Below are 11,038 nucleotides of genomic sequence, written 5' to 3'. Positions count from 1 at the left end.
ACCCCTTCAAGTTATTTGATCAAGTTACAGAACCGTTCTCTCCTTCCTACCTTCCTTTAGAATGGATGGGCGCTATGCAACTCAGTTCATGAAACAGACCCCTGATGAGCTGCAGGAGGCTGCTGTTCTGGCTCCTCTGGTTGGTTTACTGGGTGCTGTCACTTTTGCTCATCATCTTGAGCTGCATCTCATGGGGTCTCTTTGGTGGTCCTCTATGAGGTCTCTTTTGTATTTATTAATCACAATGGCAGTAACACTAGCATTAGCAGATGGAACATCTGGGAGGCTGGTGAGGAGGGATCACCATCTTGGCACTTCCAATAATTCCCTCTTTTTGCCACCAGGCTCCTATGGCTGAGTGATGAGGGAGCCAGCTATGAAATATCTGTCCTGGTGAGAAGACTCCACACCCTCTGAACTGCACTTAAGCTTACTTGCTGTGGCCCACCTGGAGAACAGTACGTAAGAAAATAAGAAAATAACATAAGAAGAGCCTGCTGGATCAGGCCAATAGCTCTAGTTGAACATCCTGTTCTTACGGTGGCCACCCAGATGCCTGTGGAAATCCAAATGCACTCTCCCCTCCTGCAGTTTCCAACGACTGATATTCATAAGCATTACTTCTTCTGACAGTGGAGGCAGAGCATAGCCACTGTGGCTAGTAGCCACTGATAGCCTCATCCTCCATGAATTTGTCCAATCCGCCTTTAAAGCCATCCAAGTTTGTGGCCATCACTGCCTCCTGAGGGAGCGAGTTCCATAGTTTAACCATGTGCTGCATGAAGCATTACTGTTTTGTCTACATCTTCCAACATTCAGTTTCGCCGGTTGTCTCTAGTGTCATGAGAGAGGGAAAGAGATGTTTTCTCTATCCACTTTCTCCAAGCCATGGTTACACTAGCAACTGCTGTGGCTGCATAGTGTGGGACTAGACCTGGCAGATCAGGGTTCAAATACCCACTCAGCCATGAAGCTCATGGGATGATCTTGAGCCAGTCTCAGTCTCTCAGCCTATCCTACCTCACAGGATTGTTGTGAGGATTAAATGGGAGGAGGAGGAGAATTATGTATGCCACATTGAGCTCCTTGAAGGAAAGGTGAGATATAAATATATTAAATAATATATTGGAGGCAGAAGAGTTGAAATACAAGCAAAGGGTGGTCTCCCAAGCACCTGGGTGAAGAATTAAGTTCAGGGGCACCTATAATGCCCACAAAACCTTCCTTAAGAGGCAGCCACTTTATTAATGTGTTCCACGACTCCTTTCGTGGCTCACCTGGGGTCTGGGGCCTGATCCAGGGCACCAAGCATATTTTCCTGGGCCAGCAGTGGTGGTGGCTACAAAAATAAAACCATGTTAAAGCAAACACTGTGCAGGGGTGGATTGAGAGGTTTAAAACTGTCTGCTGAACCCAGCACCCTGAATGGGTTGTCCTGGATGTGCATGTAACAGTGCAGGGGGGCTGCACCCACTGCTGGCATAATGTTCCCAGAGGGTTGGCCAAGAGTGGTTGTGACTCCTTTGGCTGAAAACAGCTAGCCACCCCCATATCAGATGCTCTCAGGTACCCCTTCACCCACAGCTATGCAGGAGCATGTACATCTTAAATGTAACTTCTGTATGGGATAATGGATTAACCTGAGGTAGTATAACCTCTCAGCTATCATTCCAGTGACCTCTTCAAAAAAACCTTCTACCCATCCATGCTAGTGGCAGTTTGGGAAGAGAAGTGTATTTTGCAGAGAATAGCATTATGCAGAGTTTCCTGTTGCACATTTTCCAGTTGGAATCGGAAAAATGTGTAGAGAATTTTGTTTCTCCTTCCTTATTAAACCTAGAGTTCCAACTTGTATATAACTGTCTTGAGAGCACTGGGTTTGGTTTTTTGTTTGTTCATGGGGGGCGGGCGGTAAAAAACCAAACAGATTTTCATGCTGACACTTACCTTGTGGAATGATTTTCCCATGGAGATCAGGTGAGCTCCAATGATAATGATTCCTGCCAATAACTGAAAATGTACTTGTTTACCAAAGCATTTTCCTGTGCATTAACACCAGTTCTCGCTATTTCTGATAGTTTGATGTTGTTTTATTGTGGTTGATATATTAACTTGGTCTTATTGAATTAGTTTTATTGTGGTGTTTCGTTTGTGAACCACCTTGGTATTTCTTCTCAAAATGAAAGATGGTGTCAATGATGATGATGATGATGATGATGATGATAATAATAATAATAATAATAATAATAATAATTTATTTATTTATACCCCACCCATCTGGCTGGGTTTCCCCAGCCACTCTGGACAGCTTCCAACAAAAGATTAAAAATACATTCTTATAGGAACCACCACCATTGTCTTCTAAACCCAACCACTTTCCTGCTCTGTTTTGCACCTGACCTGTGACAGACCATTTTGTTCCTTTAAGGGTGATGGGCCTGACGGTGGAATGAGGTTGCTGATACCTTGCAAATTACTTTATTTTTCCATGTATAAGGCTAGGCTTTTTCCCCTTAAAAATAATATCAAAAATTAGGCGGCATCTTATACACGGATACATCTTCCCCCATTTTCTTAAATCTGAGTCCCCCAGAATAGGGGACGTCTTATACATGGGGGTGTCTTATAGATGAAAAAATACAATATGTTTTTTAGGTAAAATATTCTGGGCAGTTGCAGCTCTGGGGATAGAAGTATGGCATGTTTCAAGTTCACTTTGAGGCTCTCAATCTCTGATGCTGCACCAGAATACCAATGTATACTTTTGACAGTGAAGCCAGATGCCTTTGTGAAAGCTAAATATGGTGTTATATTGGCTGTTATTTGATGTTTGTAACTAGACAGCATCTTAAAAAGCAGAGACATCACCTTGCCAACAAAGGTCTGTATAGTTAAAGCTATGGTTTTCCCAGTAGTGATGTATGGAAGTGAGAGCTGGATCACAGAGAAGGCTGATCGCCGAAGAATTGATGCTTTTGAATTATGGTGCTGGAGGAGACTCTTGAGAGTCCCATGGACTGCAAGAAGATCAAACCTATCCATTCTTAAGGAAATCAGCCCTGAGTGCTCACTGGAAGGACAGATCCTGAAGCTGAGACTCCAATACTTTGGCCACCTCATGAGAAGAGAAGACTCCCTGGAAAAGACCCTGATGTTGGGAAAGATGGAGGGCACAAGGAGAAGGGGACAACAGAGGACGAGATGGTTGGGTAGTGTTCTCGAAGCTACCAGCATGAGTTTGACTAAACTGCGGGAGGCAGTAGAAGACAGGAGTGCCTGGCGTGCTCTGGTCCATGGGGTCACGAAGAGTTGGACACGACTAAACGACTAAACAACAACAACAACAACTAGACCAGAAATTGGCATGAACAGCAGCAGACTCTGGTAATTGCACCCCACCCCTCCTACATCTTTTCTGACCCTCTCTAGCAAGTTATTGTATGACAGGAACCTTGATGATTCAATCACTGAAACAATGATAATGGCAACAAAAAGGTCCCTGGATGCAGAGTTCCCAACATAAGACCCTTATCTTAACTTCCCAAGACAGGCTTCCTGGGTCAAATATAGATATGTAAATGTGGGATGAGTAGAACAATAGCATCTCATTCCAGGTGACCTGGCAGGCCAGGAAATCCCATGCAGAATATTTGCTGCCTAGTAGGAAATCTGTTCAAGAGGTTATCTTGAAGAGATACTCACACACCCTGCCTTGTGCACACCCAGAGCAGTCCCAAGACTTTTTGGCACCTGAGCTGCCCCCCCCCCAATGGCATCCCCTCTCCCTGCCAGGGAAGAAGGTACCAAGGAAGATCTACACCAGGAACAAGGATGTGTGTGTGTGCAGGAGCCAGGCCCTGTGACCAATAGGACTTTGCAGGACTGGGGCCTTCCTAAGTTTGTTCTGAAGAGGCAAGGCGTTGCCTCACAGGTGAGGCCGATTGGTAACTCACAGCACCTGGTGGCAAGAGCTGAGAAGGGATATAAGGTCAGCATTTCCCTTCGGCTCTTTGCCACAACAGCACACTTCCTGCCTTGCTGTGTTTGGCTTCTTGCTTCCTGATCCTTGAACCTCGGCTTCTTGACTCCCTGCTTCCTGATCCTTGAACCTCAGCTTCTTGACTCCCTGCTTCTTGATCCTTGGACCCCTGACTTTGTGACTCCCTGCTTCCTGACCCTCGGACTCTTGGCTTCCTGACTCCTGGCTTCTGGACCCCCGTTCCTGCTCCCACCCTGCCATCCTGCCCCGGTCCTGACGTCCCCTGCCGGGACTTCGATTGCCCATGAACCAGACTGTGACAGGGGGAGGGCAAGAAAGATCAACATCAGGATCTGCTGCTTCTATGGAACCTGCCACCTGAGGTGGTCATTTCACCTTGCCTCATAGGTGGGCTGGCCCTGTGCACACCCACCTACATTTCAGCAAACCCCTCATTGTCCCTCACTTGTGCATGCCCAACTAGAGATTCCCAGACCCCTTCAACTTTCCATGCAACTCCACACTGATGTCAGTGCTGGATCAAGAAGCCTGGTTAGGATTCCATTGGCTGGTAGCATGAAAGTTTGGAGAGATTTCCCAAAGAACTGAAATCACAAAGGCACCAAATTCCTGATCCTGCTTCTAGTCTTGGTCTCTCACATCCTCACACCCAGATAGCTACAGGAATAGTTCATCTTAGCCTGGATAGGTAATGTTTTGCAAACTATGAAATCCTGTAAGCCCGCCACTTTATTTGCCTCTAAAAGTGTAGTAACTCTTATTTCCTTTAGACTAGGAGTTTAAATGACTTGTGATATAAGTTAAATGCTCCTGTGCTTTTTAATACAAATGGTGCACCACACTATTTTCTTATCAATTCCTTTGTTATTTCTTTAAAATAACTACTACTCCATGGAATAGTTCTGGGTAAGCGTACATTTCTGGGTACAGGATACTTCAGGTATGTTCTCAGAGCAATAGACTCCAGCAAAGATCTGACCTTTCATGCAAAGTACCGTGTGTAAATGCATGCAGACATGGATTCTTAGACACACATGTTGCAAATGGTTGTAAAGATACTTGTGATGGCAGCAAAGCAAATCAGGGTGTCATGTGTTCTCACAAATTAAGGATGTCCATTTAAAACCATGGCCACACAGTTTTCTCATGCACACTAGTTGTATGGGATGGAAATCTGACAACATCATGACAGATGGTGTTCATCTTCTTGCCTTGGGTGGAAATAAGCCACAGAGAAAATAAATCTACACAGCCCTTCAGACACACTTTGGACCAAATGGAGTAACAAACCCAGACTCGGGGCTTCTATGTGCCTCTTCTGGGAAAGAGCCATAACTTACTCAATGGTGTCAGCCACATATCTGTTGCTTACCAATTTTTTTGAACTGCCAAGTTTAAATAGATGGAGCATATAGTTAAATGTGCTTCCAAATAAAGCCTGTTAAATCATTATTCATTTAATCCTCTCCTAGCCTAATAAGTAATAATATTCATATTTATTATACACCTCATAATATAGATTTTCCAAGTGATGTACAATTAAAGTTAAGTAAAAAAAACCCTTTAAAATAGGCATATAACCTTTTATCTTGTCATCTATTCTTGCTGGTGCAAGCATTCTTGTGGAACAGACACACAATTCTCTGTATTAATGCTTTTCACTCCAGAAGATTAGGTCCCTCTCCCACTGCCCCAAATTTTGGCCATAGGGTCTTATTAGGTTTTGTATTTTATCTATTGACAGCTGAATTTTGCGTTGATTATAGTATTATTTTGTCTTGTGTATGTGTAAAGTCTCGTGAGCTGTACTTTGTACTCACTGTCTAGCACAGTGTGCAAAGTCAGTGTACACAATGAAAGAAGCAAAATTTTAAGGTGACTAGCACAGAAACCCATGGATCTACCTTTCTGAAATTTGGTAGGGTTAATCCCCTCTTGGCTGGCTATGGTATCCGTCGGTTCCATGCACCTGTGTGGGGAAGAAGAAAAAAAGGTGTTGCTATTTTACTTTCCCAAACTTAGGTCAGTGGGAAGACTTAAACTTCAGTTTTACAAATATTGCTTCTGATTCAGGGTCTGAGGTGAGGCTATGACCTGGGAGGCCAGAGTTCAAATCCCCACTTGGCCATGAAGCTCACTGGGCCAATCACAGTCTCTGAGCCTAACCTACCTCAAAGGGTTGTTGTGAGGATAAAATGAAGAAGAGAACCATGTATGTCACCTTGAGCTCCTTGGAGAAAAGGTGGGATATAAATGCAATAAATGAATAAAAATTAATAGACACTGGGGGGTGGGGTGGACCCAGCAGCACAGGGACACAAACAGCTGCAAATTCATATCAAACTCCAGGCCCTCATCACATTTGATGGATGAGTCTGATAATGTTTGGAGCCTTTTAGATAGGTGCAGCAGCTAAAACATACACCCATTCCATTCTGGCAGGGGTAGCCAACCCCAGAATCATCTGCTCTGACTAGCAGCAACCCTCCAGGATCTTGGGTAGAGGTCTTTTACACATTGCCTGCTACCTGGTTATTTTAACTGGAGATTGAAACCAAGGCTATGTCTGGTGAAAGCATGTATTCTGTTACCCTATTTGTTATTGCCAGACTGAGCATCAGGCACCTGTACGTGTCCAGAAAGTATTGCATTGGGTACCAAAATCTGACAAGTGCGCTTTCTCAGGAACTGCTGACTGCTGCCCCAGGTGGTGAGCCAAGTCACTGCAACTCCTCAGCTAAGAACCTTCAGAACTGAATCCATCCAACTCTCCCCTCCTCCTTTGGCTTATGAATGATCATGAAAGGGTTTCTAGCCAAATTCTGCTTGAGCTACAAGGTCTACATGTGTTATTCCTCTCTTCTGATCCTCATGAGAATGTAAGACAAGCTGCTGGATCTGGCCAGTGGCCCATCTAATTCCGCATCCTTTACTCACAGTGGCCCACTAAGTGCCTGTGGGAAGCGCACAAGCAGGAAATGAGCACAAGGCCACTCTTCCCACCTGTGGTTTCCAGCAACTGGTATTCAGAAGCATTATTGCCTGCAAACATGGAGGTAGAGCATATCCACCATTGCTGGCTGATAGACCTCACCTCCATGACTTTAAGTTAGGGGCCATCACTGCCTCCTGTGGGACTGAGTTCCTTGTTGCTCTTTGATCTGGACCTGCTTCAGGCTGACTTCTACAGCTCAGCCCTGACATCAGCATGAAGAAAAGAATAGAGGGAAGTCTTGAAGTTGTCTGGAAGTACAATCTGAGGGAGGAAAGGCTTTGAGGGTTAGGTGGGTCTGTCTATCCCAGTTGCTAATTTGCAATTCCACAAGGGAGGTATTCCGTTTGTTGTTGTTTAGTCGTTTAGTCGTGTCCGACTCTTCGTGACCCTATGGACCAGAGCACGCCAGAGCATTCCGTTTAGGAACGTACATCTCACAAATAGACTGCTGGATTAGGCATGAGATTTCTGAATGCTTTAGTTTTCTTGATTAGAGGTAGCCAACATGGTGCCCCCTCCCCATTTCCATTAGCCCTAATCGATGGCTGGGGATGATGTGGGTTGGAATCCAACAAACCTGGAGGGTACCATGCTGGTTCCCTCTGCTCTGGATAGGTCAAGCAAGGTCCAAAACGCTCTCATTGTGCTGTTGCAAAAAGACTTGAAGTGTAGTGCAGTTTGCTAGCATGTTGGACTAGTACCTGGGAGACCAGAGTTTATGTCTCCACTTGGCCATGAAGCTCCCGGGGTGACCCTGGACCAGTCGCTGTCTCTCAGCCTAAGCTACAGGGTTGTTGTGAGGATAAAATGAGGAAGAACTACATATGCCACCTTGAGCTGTCTGGATGTACACATAAACGCAACAAACTAACAAATAATATACTCCATAGGACTTATTTCAAAGTAAACAAGGAAAATTAAGTTGCAAAATGTCTGCAATTCTAAGCATGCTTCTTTGGGAGTAACAGTGCAACCCTAGCCATGCCTACTCAGAAGTAAGGCCGACTGAATTCCATTGGGCTTATCCCTGGTGTGGGGGGGTTAAGGCTGCAGTCTCAGTACATGCATTTAGGTTCAGGCTGCAACTGATTCAAAGGTAGAAAGGGTGATCCAAAGTGATAAATTTTGTATTTTATATCTATCACATTTCTACTTGTTCTTTCCTCCTAGGAGCTCATGAAAGTGAATATGGTCCTTCCTCCTGTCCTTCCAGCGACCCTGTAAGGTAGGCTAGGCAAACTTCATCCCTGAGTGAATGAGGGGGAATTGAAGCCCCATCTCTTCAATCCTTGTCTTGAGTCTTCCCATACCTAATCCAAATCCAAAGCCCCTGGACAGCACCAGGTTGGGGGATGTTCCTCTACTACACCTCAGTTATTATTTGTTGTTGATGGTGATGTTTGCAACTGCAAAGGCTGTAACTACAAGGAAAGCGTTTCTGAAAAGGGCAGAAGGTATTTCTTTCTCTCTCTCTCTCTCTCTCTCCAGGCAGGTGTGCACAGACACACACACACACACACACACACACACAGCCATACACACACACACCTCTCTTGGAATGCACACTGAAAGTACCTTGGACTTCCCTGGGCACTTCAGAGAGCTCCTTATCTGAGTTTCCAGGTTGTTAAAGCCTTTGGACAGTATTAATCTGCCTGGCAATTTAGAAAATAAAAAGGCATTTTGGCCGAGATCCAAGCTGCATGGTTATACTTGCACTGTGGAATGGATTCGGTGCCTGGGTTGCCTTTCCCCCGCTTTGCAAATCAGAACAGAAGCAAATGCCTCTCTGTATAAAGTGGGGCAAGATGGGGTGGGGAGATTTCAGTGATGCCCGAAGAATCGTGACAACAGGAGCACTTTTTGGGGGAAAGGAAGGGCAGTTGGAGCCAGCAGAAAGGTACGGTAATCGCGCCCGCGGTCTCCCAACACACGCGCACTGCTTCTCTCCATTAAATTCCTTCTCCTCAAAGGTGCTTCTCAGAATGAACTGATATACAGAGAACGTGCTGGGGGTGGCGCTTAGTTAACACGCGTTTAGTGTAGTAGTTAGACTCCAAAAATCCATTTCCCTTAGTGAGTGTGCTGCAGCGTACAACTGACACGAAAGGGACAGGAACCGTGTTGCGATTAACGTGTGTGTGTGTGTTACGCGGGGTGGGAGGAAGCAAACTATCCGGCTCCGATGTGCACTATGAAGCCGCTCCTGGGTCCTCAGAGGCAGGCAGGCAGGTGCGCGTCCCTCTGCAGGGCGCTGGCGTCCGTCCCGTCCAGGCAGGCAGCCCGGAGGAGGAGGCGGTGGGCGGGCAAGCAAGCAGGCAGGCAGGGCAGCCGGGGAGGCCCCGTCGGGGCTCCGAGCTCCGCCGAAAGGAGGCGAGGCCGGTCAAAGTTCCCAGGAGGTTGGACACTAGAGGGCGATGCCCGGCTCTGCCTGCGAAACACGGGGTATAAATAGGAGGCCGAGGGCTGGAGGAGGCAGCCCGGGAGCAAGCCGAGAGCCGAAGAGAGTAGGAAGGACTCATCCGTGCAAGCGGCAGAGTCGGTGCAGCCTCAGCCTGGAGCCAGCGGGTCCCCCACCATGCGCCGCGGCGGCCCGCTTTAGCTACTCCATGGAGTCGGGCAACTTCTACGAGGCGGACTCGCGGCCCCCCCAGAGCAGCGCCCTCCAGCCGCACGCCCTGCAGCCCGCGCAGCAGCAGCAGCAGCGCCACCAGCCCGCTTCGCCCGCCGGGGCGCACCCGCACCTGCCCGCCGCCGGCGCCTACGGCTACGCGGCCTCCGAGTTGCCCGACATCTGCGAGCACGAGAACTCCATCGACCTGAGCGCCTACATCGACCCGGGCGCCTTCAACGACGAGTTCCTGGCCGACCTCTTCCAGCACAACAAGCAGGAGCGCGCCGCCAAGGCCGGTCTGGAGTACGGCGTCGGAGCCGGGATGCCGGGCGTCGGCTTCCCGCAAGGCGGCCCGCTCTACGGCTACGCGGACAAGCTGGAGGCCGGCGCGGCCTACGAGCGCCTGGCCGGGGGACCGGCGCTGCCCGGCCTGCGCCCGCTGCTCATCAAGCAGGAGCCCCACGAGGACGACGAGGCGGCGGCGCTGGCCGCCCTCTACCCGCCGCCGGCCGGGCCCAACTGCAGCCACCTCCAGTACCAGGTGGCGCACTGCGCCCAGACCACGGTGCATCTGCAGCCCGGCGGGCAGCCCACGCCGCCCCCCACGCCGGCGCCCAGCCCCCACGGCGGAGCCCACCACCCGCACCACGCGCACCACCGGCTCCACGCGGCGGGCGGCGGCGGCGGGTCCGCGGCGTCGTCGGGCAAGTCCAAGAAGCTGCTGGACAAGAGCAGCAGCGAGTACCGCGTGCGCCGCGAGCGCAACAACATCGCCGTGCGCAAGAGCCGCGACAAAGCCAAGCAGCGCAACGCCGAGACGCAGCAGAAGGTGCTGGAGCTGAGCAACGACAACGAGCGGCTCCGCAAGCGCGTCGAGCAGCTCAGCCGAGAGCTGGAGACCATGCGCGGCATCTTCCGACAGCTGCCCGAGAGTTCGCTCGTCAAGGCCATGGGCAGCTGCGCCTGAGCGCGCGCCCCGACGGAGCCGGACTCCGACCCGCGCCGCCGCTGCAGCCGAGAAGGGCAGCTCCCTAAGCGCTCTCTCCAAGCTTCTCTCTCTCTCTGTTTCTTGCCAGCAGCGAGGGCTCTGAAGCGCTCGCCCGGGGAAGCTGCGGCGCGCAGACTATGGTGGGAGCCCTTCTTGCCCGCAAGTAGGTGCCGGGGCGCGTGAGAAAATCAACCCCTTACCTACGTTGGGACAAAAAATAAATAAATCCCTCAGTCTGTCCCCATTTGCAGGGTGCAGAGCCAAATGCGCAGGGACTTTTGTGCCTTAGACGGGGAGGAGGCCCCCGACAATAGCCTGGTAGGGTCTTTCTACTGAAATCTGAACTCTTCCCAGGACTTGCCAGGTGGTGTTTTGAAATCGGGTGCGCCCCCGCCGCCCCGGAATGTCAGTGCCTGGCAGATCCTGGGCTGCCTGGTGCAA

At 49.2% G+C, this 11,038-nt stretch overlaps 1 protein-coding gene across 1 annotated transcript; it reads left to right on the top strand.

Moving 5' to 3' along the window:
• The first annotated feature begins 8,856 nt into the window (after window positions 1-8,856).
• Window positions 8,857-10,625, top strand: CEBPA (CCAAT enhancer binding protein alpha). Its single transcript, XM_053399280.1, has one exon. The coding sequence runs from the start codon at window positions 9,413-9,415 to the stop codon at window positions 10,574-10,576; it is 1,164 nt and encodes a 387-aa protein (XP_053255255.1). The 5' UTR covers window positions 8,857-9,412; the 3' UTR covers window positions 10,577-10,625.
• The last annotated feature ends 413 nt before the right edge of the window (window positions 10,626-11,038 follow it).

Source organism: Podarcis raffonei, chromosome 8 (genome assembly GCF_027172205.1).
Source record: "Podarcis raffonei isolate rPodRaf1 chromosome 8, rPodRaf1.pri, whole genome shotgun sequence".
Lineage (NCBI taxonomy): Eukaryota > Metazoa > Chordata > Lepidosauria > Squamata > Lacertidae > Podarcis > Podarcis raffonei.
The sequence above is the reverse complement of the archived record's forward strand: the minus strand, read 5'-3'. Positions and strand labels throughout refer to the sequence as shown.